Source organism: Lathyrus oleraceus, chromosome 4 (genome assembly GCF_024323335.1).
Source record: "Lathyrus oleraceus cultivar Zhongwan6 chromosome 4, CAAS_Psat_ZW6_1.0, whole genome shotgun sequence".
NCBI classification, from domain to species: domain Eukaryota; kingdom Viridiplantae; phylum Streptophyta; class Magnoliopsida; order Fabales; family Fabaceae; genus Lathyrus; species Lathyrus oleraceus.
In genome coordinates, this window is record NC_066582.1 from 404,618,260 (window position 1) to 404,636,001 (window position 17,742).

At 34.5% G+C, this 17,742-nt stretch overlaps 1 protein-coding gene and 1 pseudogene across 1 annotated transcript; both read left to right on the top strand.

Moving 5' to 3' along the window:
- The first annotated feature begins 863 nt into the window (after window positions 1-863).
- On the top strand, window positions 864-3,553 carry LOC127075698 (prefoldin subunit 1). Its single transcript, XM_051017159.1, has 6 exons — window positions 864-1,029; window positions 1,142-1,195; window positions 2,613-2,718; window positions 2,818-2,824; window positions 2,941-3,025; window positions 3,223-3,553. The coding sequence occupies exons 1-6, from the start codon at window positions 1,006-1,008 to the stop codon at window positions 3,331-3,333; spliced, it is 387 nt and encodes a 128-aa protein (XP_050873116.1). The 5' UTR covers window positions 864-1,005; the 3' UTR covers window positions 3,334-3,553.
- A 5,784-nt stretch (window positions 3,554-9,337) lies between these two features.
- Window positions 9,338-13,508, top strand: LOC127137730 (protein FAR1-RELATED SEQUENCE 11-like; annotated as a pseudogene).
- Window positions 13,509-17,742: the final 4,234 nt, after the last annotated feature.

Here is a 17,742-nt window from a genome sequence, read left to right on the forward strand (position 1 = left end):
AGATCTCTAAGAGAGCGGTATTTTCCAAAGGAGTTTCCTCTGCCATTACCTTGTCACCATCAGACTCAATCTGCTCGCCCACATCAAAAGACATATCAGGCTTCTCAAGAGGTGGAACCTTTTCTTATTCCACCAACTGGCCATCATCGACCATCTTGAATAGATCCATTTGACTTTGGTCTAGATTAGGGTAGAGGAAGATTAATTTCCCCTTCTCCTTCTCAATGTACTGGTCAGAAGTGTCCACTAATTCATCTTTAATCGTGGACAACTTTTCCTCCAACTTCTTATTGGAGCGAATGGTCTCCTCGAAAGATTCTGTTAGGCTTTTCTCTTTGACTAGCGCTTTCATTGTCTCCTGACCATAGCCAAGGTATCCCTTGGAAATGGGGAGTTAGGACTTTAGCTCATTCACCGCTTGTGTGTGGTTCTCACGCTGGACTCACGTCATCAACAAATCCTTCACCAAGTGATTCTCCATCAAATCAGACAACTTATTGTTCGTTGTGCTACACATGTTCTTATAGTTTCCCAAAAAATCTTTAGGAAAACGAAGGTGGACGCTAATAAATTTTAAGACATTGAATATTGGATCAATCCACTTTAAAGATTGAGGGGGTGAGTCGTTCCTTGTTAGCGAAGAGTACTTACATGCTCAATCCTCTTCAGAGATTACCATTTAAAAAGAAATTTCAACTTGCTTTTTCATATATTAAAATTCTAAAGTACATATAAACAACTACACTATGAATAAATAATACCTTGCCCTTATTATTTTATTTTAAATTAAAAAAATACTAAAAGAAAGAAATAATAAGGAAAATAGGAATTTATCAAAAAAATAAATAAAATAAACAACTAGGTAAAACGTTGCGTTTAAACTTTAAACATTATTAGTCTTTTTCTTTTCCTTCTTCTTGATTCGGTCACGTTAGGGTTTTAACAGTTGAATTGAAATCTGCACTTCGTTTTCCGATCGAAGAATAATCGATTCCGTTGATTGATATGGCAGACGAATCCATCAAATCCGTAACAACGCAATCCCTTTTATATTATTTTTTCTATTTGAAGTTTTATTTCTACGATCCTTTTTTATTGGTCTAACCGTTTTTTTCTCCATGTTTGGTACATAAAAATGCAGGCTTTCCTTGAAATTCAAGGTCGCATGATAGAAACTACAAGGAAATTGAAGCAGGTTTGTTAAAATCTCTCTTGATTTTTAGTTACTATTATCATTTTTATTTATCAACATTGTTATTGATTCTTGATTTGAATTTCATTGAACTGAATATGTGAGGGTGGTGGTAGTAATTAGTGGTTACTATTTAGTCATATGTTGATTTGAAATATAACAGTAAACGAGTTAATGTGAAACCCTCAATTTTGAACTATCATGTCACAGTGTAAACAAGTTTTAAGAAGTGAAGTGATATTATGACATATTAGCATGAGAAGATAGTGAAAATGTAAAATATAATTGGAAGTATGCGTATGTATTGGCAATGTATACAAACAATTGATACAACCAGTGTAGTCAAGATCGAGTGCTGGATCGTAAGATGGTAAGAACTTATGTGCTAAGGTTGTCTGAGAGTGTGCTAAGGATGTCTGGGAGTGCTACCATCAGAGAAAGATCGTTTTCGTCGACAGCATGGTCAAGATTGCAGTTTTTTGAAGCAAGATCGTAAAAAAAAGTGCTGGGTTTTTTTTAGGCCTGTATTATGATTTTCATGTTTCTGTATATGTGTGTGTGTGTGTATGAAATTGCCCTTTTTCCCTTTGGTGTAGGATCTTACGTGCCGTGCTAACGATCCGAGTTTTACGAATTTTCACAAGCCAACTGATCCTACTTAAGATCTCGTGTTTCACATTAGATACAACACTGACAATGGAAAGTAGATAGTAATTGATTGAAAGTAACCACATATGTTGATGATGTGTTGGCATTGACACGTGTTTGACATTTTCGATCTGAAGTTTTGGTGCTACAATGTTGAACTCAAATTAATTTATGTTTTATATTTATATTTTGGTAGTTGTTTTGAATATTGGATACTTATAAGTAAAGTTGAAGTACTTTCATAAAAAATAAAAGGTACTGCAAGGATTTCATTTTAATTTGATTTTTTTACTCAAGGCTGAGTTTAGGTTGATTGTAGTAATCATATCCCAGATAGTTTTATAAGTTTCATTAACTAATGACAGTGTGATTCCTGGCTCATTTCTCACTATGAGTAATGTTTGGCATTAGCTCAACGTGGACACGGTCAATTAATAATTCAAGATAATGTGCTCATACTAGAATTGATCTTCCAGTTTCAAACAGTCTAATGAACTTGACATAGATTTGAAGACGATGTTGTGTTGTAGAAGAGTGACTCATTACCTACATATTGCTGACTCTAGGATTTCAAAGCTGTTGTGTTTTAAGTATTACTGCTTGTGTACACATCTGAGTTCTGGAGGAGACGAGAATTCGTAATTTTATTTATTTAGAAAAGTTAAAAAAACAAGAAAGGAAACCTTGGCATTTTTGTTTTGCTTCTGGGAATTATGTGCTTATTAGGGGTTGTTTAAGACTCATAAAGTTTATATTATCCCATGGCATGCAGGTGCAAAACCAGATACGTTCCAAAGAAACAGATAAAAAGCGTTCTTTTTTGACAATGGAGGAGCTGAAGCAGGTTCCCGATGATACTAATGTTTACAAATCCATTGGTATGTAAAAAATACCTTAGAAATGATCGTAGAAGTCTTTAGTGGATTCCCTAGTTTTCTTTAGAAATATTGATTTTTTTTTGTTTTTTGTTTTTGCAGGAAAAACGTGAGTTGTGGTTACCTATTTAAACATTCTACGAAATAGAGAACAAAAGCTTCAGTTATTGTCTGTTTAGAAAATATAAATGACATACTCTAATACACTCTTAACATCGTGGCCAGGTTTGTATTGGAGACGAAGGCGACATTAATGAATGAACAGGAGAACAAGTTCAAGGAAAGTGAAACTTCAATTACCGCATTACATGTAAATGTCGTTCCTTCGCTTACCTAGAAATTTATATTCTTTCATAATTTTTTTAAGTGTTGAATTTCTAAATTTGGAAGGAAGAAAATTAAATTTCAAGAATGAGACAAAAATAACAGTTTTAGCTAAATTTCTGGAATAGTGTAAATATAAGTTTCCTTGATATCTGAGTGAAAAACTAATATTGCATTGGACAGAGCTCAAAGGAATACTTGGAGAAGCAGATTGCAGAAGTGGAAAACAATTTGAGGGAGCTGTTACAACAAGATCCCGGTCTTGCTCGTCAAATCATGTCAATGAATGTGTAATGTAAAATTTTCATTAGTTGATATTGATCGGCATTGGCGGATTTTCTAGTGAACTTGAGTGAATAGAAAATTTTAGGAAATGTGAGAAACTGAGGATATCTACTGCCTACTTGGTGCCTTCATGGATGATGCTTTTCAATCCTTCTGGAAATGTTGTCTCTGTAGCGGTAGTTGTAACTTATCTAAATTCATAGAATAATATATTGTCTTGTTTTATTTATTACTATGTTAGGGAATTCTTATTAGCTGTTTGAAAATGTCCTGTATTTGGAATTCTTTTCTTCAATTTTTGAGTGCTTTCATTTGCATCTTTATGGGGACTGGAGAAAGAGTGGCTTGAGAGGATATTGAGTTGTCATCAATACTCCAGACTCGCATCTCCTTGTTCCCATGGTGACTTTTCTAGCCTTCAATATGCTTATGGCAGCCATGTTAAGTTGATTCTCCTTTGGAATTTCCTAGCATTGAGGTGAACATTGTGCCTCTAATGTTAGTTGATTCAGCAATTTGTAAATTTTGCTAGCATGCATAGATAGGCCTCCTCGACTTATCTGGCAGGTCGGACCAATGGTTGGTCTCACAAATTTATTGAATAGTAAATGAGTTTGATTGGATTGAATAGATTGAGTTCAAGGTTGTACAATGGTGGAAGACATAAAAGAGAGAATAAGCTAGAGTTGTCTAACTCCTAACCAGAGCATAAAGCTTCTAGTTAATATTCTCTTTACTGAATGAATGATAATAACTTTTTTTTAATGCATTACACATTACTGTCCCTCTCTTTTAATAGAAAAATCTCTAAAATTAAGAGAGTATCCAACTAACTATTAATTCCATATCTTATACAATCTTCTAGAAATTTTGCTTTTATGAGAACTGGAGAAGAGTAGCTTGAAGAATGGGACCATAAAAGTTCTAAAATATCCATACTAGACTCTACAAATTTTAATTGTTACCTTGATAGATTTGAGTAGTTTATAGATATGTTAAATGAATTGATCTTATTATTTATACTCTAAACTAAGAAAAATAAGTAATATACATCATTTATTAACCAATATGTGAAATTGAACAAATGAGGACACCAGTATCTTTGTCCTCTACATTGCATGAGAAGAATGTTTTGTCTTTTCATTGACAATCCTTCATAAACATGCTAGTATTTGGTCTCTTTCTTGACGGTGTATCTTGTACTATCTCGTGGACACATGGAGACCAACTGTCATCTCCACCCAAGCCCATATGCCTGTGGTCCAGATGAATCTGTAATATCATCAAACAATGAGAAACCATCACATGATAGAGATCAAAGATGGTAAATCAAGTAGTAGTAGTCATAATATTTGATATCAAACAATGAGAAACCAACATTAGCGCTATAAGTCTAATCAAAACTTTGTATTAGATTCACGCACTCAACACATTATAATCAAAACTTTGTATTAGAATCACGCACTCAACACAAAGATGATTGTATGTATGATGATTTCTACCACGGTTTTGCGATCGTGATTATAAGCTATATACATGCTACTTATTACAACAGTTACCTCAAACAACTATTGTAATATTCTTTAATGCATAACATTTAACAACGGTTGTTCTAAACAATCATTGTGATATATTGATAGAGAGTTGGATAATGGGCCTGGTGCAGTTCCTGATGTGGGCCTTGTTACTAAGAGGCCTATTACTTGGAAGGTATATTCTAGAAGGAAGAAAGGTGGGGCGGGAGAGAGAAAAGGGGAGGCTGGTGAGGTGGCGAGCACCACGTGATTCTGTTAGAGAGATATATGGGTAATGGAATGAGTGGGGGAATGAGGATGTAATGATTATTCTGTTTGTGGATGGGGAGAATTGATATTCTCTGGTACAGGAGCTCTAGCTCTGGTATATTCATATTGTAACTGCTCCTTTATCATATTACACCATATATAAAATACCTCATTTCCTTCATTTCTCACTGTTTTATTCATTCCTATATTGCCATTTGTCTTCTGTTTGTTCTGGTTTCCATCATTGGTCCGACCTGCCGGATTACAAGAACAAGCCAGCGAGACACTTAACTGTCCATGCCACCAAAAATGTCCGATAGAGTTGAAGCGTTGGAAGAGAAATTTGGTGCCTTAGAGGAATCCCTTCGTTTCCGAATGGAGGAGTTTCAAAAGTTGGTGATGGCGGAATTCGCGAAACTTAGAGAGAAACCCTCTTCCGAAGTCTCGTCGCCGCTTTCAGATGAAGTGTGTTCTGAGTTTAAAATGGCTGTGAAGAAGGTAGAGCTACCACCGTTTGATGGCGATGATCCGGTTGGATGGGTTACTAGAGCTGAGACTTATTTTGAGGTACAAGGATCGTCAGAGGAGGTGAAGGTTAGGTTAGCGAAACTGAGCATGGAAGGAGCCACGATTCATTGGTTCAATCTTTTAAGAGAGACAGAGGATAATTTGACATGGTCAAAATTGAAGAGGTCCTTGATTGAAAGATATGAAGGAAGAAAGAGTGATAACCCATTTGAGGAGTTGAAAGACTTGCAGCAACCGGGAGATGTGGAAGAGTATATTTTAGAGTTTGAATATGTTTCTTCTCAGGTGGGACGACTTCCAGAGGAGCAATACCTAGGGTATTTCATGGGAGGTCTCAAATCTGAAATACGTTTGAGGGTAAGGACATTTAACCCTAGAACGCGTGTGGAAGCCATGAAAATTGCTCAAGATGTTGAAACAGAGCTTCGTGGAAGTCTGGTACGCAGAAGCGGTGGCACACGTCAATGGAAGGGAGGAAGAGAGTCACACTATGGGCCAGGTGGAGTAGGAGAAAATGGGTCGGGTTCTAACCCGAGTGGTGGAAGTGGATTAGGGTTGCAGTACAAGAGTAATTCCGGATCAACTTACACAAATGGAGGCCCAACAAAAACGGCCCAGTCAAGCATCAATTCCAACCCTAATTCCAGTAGGGGTATGGGACGGCCGGGACAAAATGCAGAAACACGCAGTAACCTGAGTAAAAACAGAGGAATTCGGCATCTTCCATACTCCGAACTCATGGACAGGAAGGCGAAAGGTCTTTGCTTCCGGTGTGGAGAACGGTTTCATCCTCTACATCAATGCATAGAGAAGCAATTTCGCTTGGTGATTCTTGGAGATGATGAAACAATTAATGAAGAAGGAGAGGTGCTTGCAATAGAACTCAAGGAAGAAGAAGAAGAGATTGCATTGAAGTGTAATGCATTGGGGGTTTTTGGAGTGACAGAAGTGAAGGATTCATGGAAGCCTTCTACAATGATGAGGTTGGAAGGTACGGTGATGGGTGTCGGAGTACAGATTTTGGCCGACAGTGGAGCAAGCCATTGTTTCATCGATCCAAAAGTTGCGGCGGCACTGGGTTTAGTTGTGGAACCAAATACAATGTTAGGGGTGAAATTAGGGGATGAACATAGAGTTAATACTCTTGGGAAGTGCAGGAACATTGAATTACAGATTGGGGATTTCACTACTCGTTTAACTGCTTATGTGTTGGAATTGGGATATTTGGATTTGATACTGGGGGCAGCTTGGATGAGACAGTTTGGGAAGGTTACCTTTGATTGGGAAAACATTGGTTCTTAGTTTTCCTTGGAAGGAAGGGGTAGTTGAATTACAAGGTTTAAAAACTTTCCCTTTAACATCTTTACGCAGTATGTTGAAAGACGAGGAGATTGATAATATAATGACTCAAAAATGTAAATTGACATCCCATCAACAAGAGGAGTTGAATCAGGTGCTGAATTATTTTTCTAAGGTATTTAAAGAGATGGAGGGGCTGCCACCAAAAAGAGATATCACTCACTGTATTGAACTGCATAAAGAGGCTATTCCGGTTAGTGTGCGCCCATACCGATATTCGTACCACCACAAAGATGAAATAGAAAGACAAGTGCGAACTATGCTCAAGCAAGGCATCATTAGACATAGTTCTAGTGCTTTTTCAAGTCCTGTAATATTAGTAAAAAAGAAAGATGACACATGGAGAATGTGTGTGGACTATAGGGAGTTAAACAAAGCGACTGTTCCGGACAAATACCCGATTCCTGTGGTGGAGGAGCTGTTGGATGAATTGCACGGTGCTAGGTATTTTTCCAAGATAGATTTAAAATCGGGATATCATCAAATAAGGGTGAAGGAGGAGGATGTGCACAAAACCGCATTTCGAACACATGAAGGCCACTATGAATTTTTGGTGATGCCATTTGGATTGACCAATGCACCAGCCACATTTCAATCGACAATGAATCAAGTGTTCAAGCCGTTTCTAAGGAGGTTTGTCTTGGTTTTCTTCGATGATATACTGATCTAAAGTCGAGGGTGGAATGATCATATGCAACACCTAACTCAAGTGCTGGAGGTATTACAAGACAATGCATTTGTGGCTAACAGTAAAAAATGTGTTTTTGGTAGCAAACAGGTGGAGTACCTAGGCTATATCATTTCTGAAAGTGGAGTGGCAGTGGATCCAGATAAAATAAAGAGCATAAGGGAATGGCCAATTCCTTGTAGTGTGAAGGGGGTGAGAGGCTTTTTGGGGTTGACAGGGTATTATAGAAAATTTATCAAAGGTTATGGAAGGATAGCTAAGCCATTAACGGAATTGACGAAGAAGGATGGATTCAAGTGGGGAGAGGAAGCCTTGCTAGCATTTGAAGAATTGAAAAAATTAATGACGACATCACCAACTTTGGTACTTCCAGATTTTACTCAGCCGTTCGAAATTGAGTGTGATGCTTCCGGAAGAGGAGTAGGGGCTGTTTTGATGCAAAAGAAGCGACCGATCGCATTTTTCAGCAAGGCACTTTCAAAAAATAACCTTACAAAATCGGCCTACGAGAAGGAATTTATGGCACTTGTATTGGCAGTACAACATTGGAGACCCTATCTAGTGGGGAGGAAATTTGTAGTCTATTCTGATCAAAAGAGCCTCAAACACCTGCTGCAACAAAGAATAACAACGGCTGACCAACAGAATTGGATGTCAAAGCTCTTAGGTTATCAATTTGAGGTTATTTATAAACCTGACCTTGAAAACAAGGTGGCTGATTCTCTGTCCAGGATGTTTGAGGAAGCGAAATTAAAATCAATCACCTCTTTCCCGTTATGGTTACAAATGCAGCAAGTGCAACAGGAGGTAAGAGAAGACGAGCAACTGAAAAGGGTGATCAATGATATAGAATCTGACCCGAATACTCACCCTGGGTTCAGTATGCAGCGAGGGTCACTCAGGTTTTGTGAGAACGTATAGGAGGGTTGCTGGAAATTTGTATTGGATTGGCATGAAGAGAGCTGTACAGGAGTTTGTGAGGAGTTGCGATGTGTGTCAGAGGCAAAAATATTCTGCATTGTCACCCGCAGGACTGCTGCAACCGCTGCCTGTACCAGAATTGATTTGGTAAGACATTTCTCTTGATTTCATTATTGGTTTACCCAAATCCAAAGGATTTGAAGCTATTTTTGTTGTGGTGGATAGGTTATCTAAGTATAGCCATTTTATACCCTTAAAACATCCTTATACTGCAAGAAAGGTGGCAGAGGTGTTCACAAAGGAGATAGTTCGTTTGCATGGAGTGCCACAATCTATTGTAAGTGATCGCGACCCACTCTTCATTAGCGTATTTTGGAAGGAGCTATTCCGCTTACAAGGGACAATTTTAAAAATGAGTTCCTCTTATCATCCCGAGACAGACGGACAAACGGAGGTGGTGAATAGATGTCTTGAAGCTTACTTGCGCTGTTTTGCTTCGGAACAACCCAAGAATTGGTCTTATTGGGTATCGTGGGCTGAGCTGTGGTATAATTCCACATACCATGTGACTACTGAAACCACGCCCTTTGAGGTGGTTTACGGAAGGAAACCACCTCCTTTAATTCGTTTTTCCCAAGGGGAGACGAGGGTAGAGGCTGTGGCGGCTGACTTAGTGGACCGGGATGAAGCCTTGAGGCAATTAAAGCATAATTTGCTGAGAGCACAATAACAAATGAAGAAATATGCGGATAAGAAACGAAGGGACGTGTCTTTTGAAGTGGGAGAGTGGGTGTTTCTCAAACTCAGGCCTCATAGGCAGCAAACAGTAGCTCGGAGGATTAATCAAAAGTTAGCACCACGGTATTTTGGGCCTTATCCGATACTGGCAAGAGTTGGAGCAGTATCTTACAAGTTGAAGTTACTGGAGTCCGCAAGGATTCACTCTGTTTTCCATGTCTCACAGTTGAAAAAGGCAGTTGGAAATTACACTGTTGAACCTGAATTACCTGCAGGTTTGGAGGTCGACGATGATGACTTGGAGGAACCCGAATCCTTGATGGCTTCGTGTGAGATTCGAGAGGGAGACCGATTGGTGAAACATGGTTAGTCAAATGGAAGGGACAGACAGTGGAGGATACAACTTGGGTGGATGAATCTATGTTGAAAAGTCAATTTCCCCATGTTAGCCTTGAGGACAAGGCTATTGTTGCAGGAGTGGGCAATGATAGAGAGTTGGATAATGGGCCTGGTGCAGTTCCTGATGTGGGCCTTGTTACTAAGAGGCCTTTTACTTGGAAGGTATATTCTAGAAGAAAGAAAGGTGGGGCAGGAGAGAGAAAAGGGGAGGCTGGTGAGGTGGTGAGCACCACGTGATTCTGTTAGAGAGATATATGGGTAGTGGAATGAGTGGGGGAATGAGGATGTAATGATTATTCTATTTGTGGATTGGGAGAATTGATATTCTCTGGTACATGAGCTCTAGCTATGGTATATTCATATTGTAACTGCTCCTTTATCATATTACACCATATATAAAATACCTCATTTCCTTCATTTGTCACTGTTTTATTCATTGCTATATTACCATTTGTCTTCTGTTTGTTCTGGTTTCCATCATATATGCACCGAGTTTTTTCAATCTAATCTAGAATATTATAATATGATAAATTAAATTATATTAGAAGAATTAATTACACGTTCAATGCTATACAAAAAATCTTCAACTCTTTATCCACATTTTGCTCTTTAACGGTTAGAATTTGGTTTAATACTCCTAGTTCTTTACCCTCCAATTCCTTCGCCTCTAGTTCATTTTACAAAATATAATTTGCTTTGCAAACAAAATTAGAAGTGAAATAACGGGCGGTTTAAGAACTAGAAGCATTAAACCAAGTTCTAACGATTAAAGAGCGAATGCAGATAACAGACCGAAAAATTCTTGTATAGAATTGAACATGTAACTTGTTTTTTAATATAACTTTTATATCATATTATAATTTTCTAATGGAATCTGAAAAGTTATATATACGGGAAGGGGTTGGAAAGACACTCAAATCACGTAAAATATAATAAAGGCAAATGCTATCTTATGCCCTTGGGGCACAAGTTAAGGAAGAATAAATGACTAAAGATTCCACATACTTTATTTTGGAACATGTAATAATTAAATACAGTAATTATTACAGGTATTAAAAAAATATATGATAAAACTATCCTCACATCTTATATATCAGCTAGACTTTTGATCTTCTCAAATATTTCACGCTTCCTGCATTATTTTTCTTCTCACAGAAAAAAAGTGAAATCTTCTCAAATATGGCAATTTAAGAACTGAAATCTTCTCAAGTATGGCAATTTAAGAATTTTCCTTATTCAGGTATGTCATATATTTTTTGTGTTTTGTTTTTTTATGATTCCAATTTTTTTTTTTAAATAACTTTCCATAGTCATATGTGAATAATCTTTTTTGTTCTTTTTATTTTTGGAAGATAAATACAAAATGGAAAGTGTGGACAACAATAAAATAAATTTGGATTTGAGTTTGAATATTGAATATTTAGTAGAAGATGTTTCTTCAAAAAATGGTTCTTCTGAAATTATTATTGGTCGTAATATTATAGACGAAGTTGAAGAAATTGGAATTTCTAAGAAAGAAAATATTTTGATTTCTAGTCTAAATATTGAGATAAATGGATTTTTACAAGAAAGTAGTGAGGGTGACACTTTTAAGGAGTCAAATATTGTTCCTTTTGTTGGTCAAATTTTTCTTAGTGAGGAAGAAGCATTTATATTTTATAAGAGATATGCATATCAACACGGGTTCTCAGTTCGAAAAGGTAGATTCATCAAACAAAATGGAATTGTGAGTAGGCGTGATTTCTTTTGCCATCGTGAAGGTAGAACTTCCTTGAAAATCATTGAACCATCGAAAGAACAAAGAAATAGAGAATCAACTAGGTGTGAATGTAAAACTCATTTGCGAATTTCTTTACAAAAAACTCATGATATGTTTCCAAGTGAGTGGCGAGTTACAACATTTGTTGTTGAACACAATCATACTTTGCTAACTCAATCAGAAGTGCGGTTCTTACCAGCTAATCGAATTATCTCAGATGATTATTCTGAACAAATTTTCTTGTTAAAGGAAGGTGGACTTTCAGTTAGACAGTTAATGCGTGTCATAGAGCTAGAAAAAAATGTGGAGCATGGTTATCTTCCATTTATTGAAAAGGATGTTCGTAATCTGTTTTTGAAAGCCAAGAAAAAAGTTGAAATAATTGATGTTGTTGATCTTCTTAAGTATTGTGATGATGCAAAGAAGAGTTGCTCTAAATTTCAGTATGCATATACACTTGACGAAGAAAGAAGGCTAGAGCATATATTTTGGTCTCATGCTTATTGTTTTGATTGGTACCAAGAATATGAGGATGTTGTTGTGTTTGATACTACATACAAGGTAAATTCTTATGAAATGCCATTTGGAATTTTTGTGGGTATGAATAATCATGGAAAGACTATACTTTTTGGATGTGCACTCTTACGAAATGAAAAAACTTCTGCATTTCGTTGGTTGATGAAGGTAACTTCTAAGCTTAATTTCATAATTTTTCTTATATCATTTGTTATTATATCATTTTTTTTAATTACATAATTTTTTTTGTAGACTTTTATATCTTTGATGAAGAAGCCACCAAAAACTATATTAACAGATCAAGATCCATGGATGAAAGAAGGAATTTCAAAAGAGTTGTCATCAACAAAACACAGTTTTTGCATATGGCACATCACTTTCAAGTTTAGTTGTTGGTTTAATGCTATACTCCGAGACAAATATCCAAAATGGTGTTCTGATTTTTATGGTTTGTATAAGTTGGAGACACGTGAAGAATTTGAACATCACTGGCCAAAAGTTGTTGCTAAGTATAACTTGCAATCAAATAAACATGTGAAAGAGTTGTATGAAATTAAAAGTTATTGGGCACTTGCTTATCTTCGTGACTATTTCTTTGGTGGAATGACAACCACAGGTAGATCAGAGAGTATTAATGCATTTATCAAAAGATTCATAAATTCCCATACAACTTTAAGTGATTTTACAAAGCAGGTATGTTCTGATTTCTAAAATATCATCATTGTTATAATCTTATACAATTATGTTTTGATTAATTTAAATTAACTTTAGGTTGATTTAGCAATCAATGATATTTATAAAAAAGAAGAGCATGAAGCTATGTTAGAAAAATGCAAAAGATTGAACATGAAGCTGATATCACCTTTGCAAGAGCAAGCTCATAGTCTTCTCACAGGTTTTGCTTTTCAAAAGTTTCAAGAGGAGTTTGAAAGGTCTATCCAATATTCAATTCATCATCGAAATGGTAATGTGTTTGTGTTGCGGTATTATAAAGATGCTAATAGTAGAAAACACATGGTCTTTTGGGATGGTAAAATAGCTACATGTAGTTGCAAGCACTTTGAGTTTTGGGGATATTATGTCGACACATTCTTAGTATTTTTCTTCATAAAGATTGTCATGAAATTCCTTCTAATTATTTGCCATCACGATGGCGACTTCAAGTATCACATGAGGATGAGGAAGTAAATCCTCAACCAATCAATGTTGTGTTTGAGGACTAAATAATATGTTACAACAATAAAGCTCATGCGAATGATATTGTTCAATGCCCTCCGATTTCCAAAACAAAAGGTCGTCCTAAAAGAAGACATCTTAAAGGTGGAAAAGAGCTTTCACATACCATGAATACTTGTGGATTATGCAAAGACATAAGACATAATATTGCAACATGTCCTCTAAAAGAAAATATTCAATTTTCTGCTCACACTAAAAGAAACAGAAAATATGTCAAGATGCAAATTTAAATCCAGTTCTTCTACCAAAAATTTAGGTACATATATATTTTTATAATTTTTTTTTGTTTTTTATATTTTTAATTTGTTAACTAAAATTATATTTTTTTTAACAGGAAGAAATTGATGATATATGTATGAAGACCATCAGAGTTCTTATTATATTTTTATTTGAGTAATTTTAAAAAAATTGTATTTGGATGATATATTTGGAATTGTAATTTATTTTGCTACATTATTGTACTTTTAAAGCATTTTAATTTTATATTAAAAAACTTTCAACATAACTATTGCAACAATATATTATTATAATTTAAAGTAAATCAATTTTAAGTTAATTCAAAAATGAAAAAAAAAGTTTGTCTTAATTCTAAATATTCTCATTAAATTTAAATTGAAAATATAAAAAAGTGTATGTGAAAGGGTAATTTTGTCCTAATCATTTTTAATAAATATAAATTTTAATATTTTAATTACTATAATTAGTTATCACATGTTTCAAAATAAAGTAGATGAAATTAACTATCATTAATTACACCTTAACATGTGCCCTTGGGGCACAAGATAGCAAGACCCTATAATAAATTCATCTTTTAAATAAACATTAACAACAAAGATAATCATTCGAAAAAGACGAGTTCACTGCATAAGTTTTGGATTTTCATATGAGAGAGACGAGTGACAGAGATGTTACGATTTTGTTTTGAAAGAGACGAGTAAAATAGATGTTAGGATTTTGTTTTGAGAGAGACGACTGTTATGTACTGAAACGAGATATAATTTCGCTTATATATAAATATATAACACCTTTCGCCATGGTTGATAATACGAACCATGATGAAATGAGTGCACCTTACACCACAATTGATTATAAGAACCGTGGTTGATATATAAGGTCAAGTTCATTATGTCACGGTAAATGAAAATTTATTTGTGTTGTGATTCAAACCCTTTCACTCCAAGTACATTTCACAACGATTGTTAACTATGACCGTAGTGAAATGTCTTTTAGTAAATATCAATAAAAAAACATCCTAAAAAAAATTATTACCACGGTTAATAGGAAGGTCATTGTAATATGGTGTTACGAAATGACTATTTTGTAATAATGCATTGTCTGGAAAGCCATTTCATAAGATTTGAATAGAACTAGGGATCCTCGATCCCTCTTGCTTTAAATGAGCAATGATCTAATTTTTTTCACTTGCTACATAATTCTCCATTTTACTAACCGTGTATTGTACAACAAGTTTCTCTCTAATAAATCTCATATGGTATGATTTCTCCAATGTCTTTAACTCTCTTTGTTTTGTATTTGTTATATGTTTGCTTATCTTATGTTATATTTTATCTGGTGTATTTTTAATGTTCTTCTCCGCATTTAATTTCTTTTTAAATGCAATATTATTTATTTACTTATTTTCATATGTAATTGGATGTACATTTCAAAAAATTGACATGTAATTTTTTATTTATCTTCCAAATATTCAATAATTTGTTCAAGGTTTTGGTTGTGTTTCCTTTTAATTGATTTAGCATTCAGTATCTAAGTATTTTCTTAATAATTGGTTTATATGATTCTCATGTTTGTCTCTCTATTATATCTTGTGTATGACTTTTTTCCTATTTTTTTTTCTAAAATTGTTTGAGATAGTTTTTCAGATATTTATTTATCGGTTATCATCATGGTTGTCAAAATTAGGATCTCGATAAAGATCATTAAGACATAAACAACCCATACATTATAGGATTGTAAAACAGATTGTAAGATCCCAACAAGTGGACAAAATTATAATAATAACCTTAACATAAAATTCTTATTAATTTAATCATCAATAGCAAATATTCCGTCCAAAAAAGTATGATAGAAGGATTTTATTTGAGTTTATAGAAATGATAGATGAATGGGATAAACTCATTCATTGTATGATTAATCAATAGTTTGCGGTTGCGCAATTTTCACAGTCCTTATTTTGAAAATCTCAAAAGAATTTAAAGCATTGCAAGTCCCAAAATCCTAAAATGTGCGTGCACACCCGTCAAGGTTAATTAACAGGACAAATTACGGGATGACTCTAATTGTTTAATGACCGAGTCAAAACTGATCTTAAGCGGGTAAAAAAATAGGATCGTTGGGATCTCACTTTCCTATGATTTAAATATCTTTCTCTAGGAGTTCAACACTCCATCCAAATCCACGATCTTTGTGCCACTTAAATCGGTGGTCGGTCGTCAGAGCACAAGATCCTAGGATTTTGGAAGTTAGAGCAAGATCCTGACAACGTGTTAATCTTGTATAATTCCATTGTTTCTCTATTTTTTTGTTCTTCCTTCCTTTTTGATTTTGTTAAAGGAGAAAAATGATTTGAACTTGAAATATAAATTTGAATGATGCAATGAGTGTTCAATGCAGGGGAGCATAACTTCACGTGTTACTCAAATTACTCAGATTTGCCAAGCATCAATAAGGGGGAGATTGAAATTGTCCTCAAAAGTGAATTATCGATTATTTTGTTATTTTGATACTTCATGTGTTATGTTTTATTATAATTTTTTGAGTTCCTCACTGAATCTATCATCACACACACAAATAATAGGTTTTCTATGCATATAATGAAAAGTTTACTAAAGTCAACCTTGAATGAATCGATTTAAGATAATGCGTGATCCAATTCAAATTGTCGGTCTATTGGAATCAATTTCAAACAACAATTGGAATCGATTCAAAATGATGTTTTCAAATTCATGATTTCATTGTGTTTGCTGGAATTGATTCACACATCACTTGGAATTGCTTGAGTTAGATTTTTTCTAACCTCTTATTTTCCTTCGGTTTATTGGAATCGATTCACATACTTATTGGAATCAATTCAATTAATAGTTTGATAATTCATGTTTTGCCTATGTTTGTAGGAATTGATTCACATGTTTGAAGGATTTGATTCCAATGGAATCGATTCCAATATCATTTTATCCTAATCATTTGAAGTAAACTTCCAACATTGGAATTAGTTCGTTACAAACTTTGATCAAATTCATTTAAGGCTATTTTGCTTAGATTTTATGCTTTATCTCATGCACTTATAAATAGTATTTTAATTTCATAAATTTATAACTTGAAGGAAAAAATCTTAATCAAGAGAGCATGATCAAATATTTATGCGAGAAAAAGATTTGAAACAACAACTTCCTTTCTTTCCAAACCTTCATCTTCATCATTTTCATGGAGACATATCATGTTATTTATGTGTATGATAAGAGATTGTGATAAGCCATTCATGTTCTAATTGTGAATTTCATAGTGTGTATAGATTTCATAGGATGTGTTTAATCATGAGGAAATTCAAGAAGCAAATTTCATTGAATAAAAAGAGAAGGAATCTTGTCTCCATGGGTATGGAGTTTTTCTCTGTGCATCTGTCAACATGTTGAAGAAGAAGTACTCAAGGATTGAAATTTGGAATCAAGGGAAGATCAACAATTTGTCAAGGTTGAATGAAAGAACTCAAGGTTTGAAGCTTGAGATTGAGTGAAGATCAGTGAGCATTTAAAGTTGAAGTTTGTCAAAGGTTGAATATGGTGACCGAATGAAGATCACAAATGGCTAAGGAGCTCTTTGTATATAAGATCAATTGAGAAGCAAGAAGAAGATAAATTATACTGTTATAGTTTATCTTTGTCTTAATTGAATTATTCTAACCAAAATCTAAATCAATGATTATAATGGAAGAATTTTTTTCCGATGGTTCAACATCGAAGACTGGATTAGGTGTCCGTAAGAACGATAACACCGAACCAGTATAAATCATGATCCATTCTCCCCTATCTCTCTCCTTCTCTTTCTCATTTAGATTTCTTGCATGCTTGATTTAACTGTTAGGTTTATAGTTTTATCTAGAAATGCATGCTACATAGATTTATTGCATTCATAACCTTAATTTGTATAATATTATGTTTGATTAGAATTGGATTTCTAAATAATCACGTTTTTTATTATTCTGTAAAGAATTGAAATTAGAATTTCCCAAATCTTATTAATTGTTAAGTGCATCAAACACCTTATTTGAAGCTTTGGATTTTACTGATTACATTGTCCATATCTTCATTTCAAATCATTCGTGTGTATGTGAATTACAACAATCTTCTTCTATTAACTTAAAACCTTTAAAACAAAGATTTCACCATATTTGTTTCCACTCGTGTAATCCTATTTTTTAAATAAAAAAGAAGATATTTAAAATTGTCTATTCAACCTCCCCCCCCCCCCCCCCC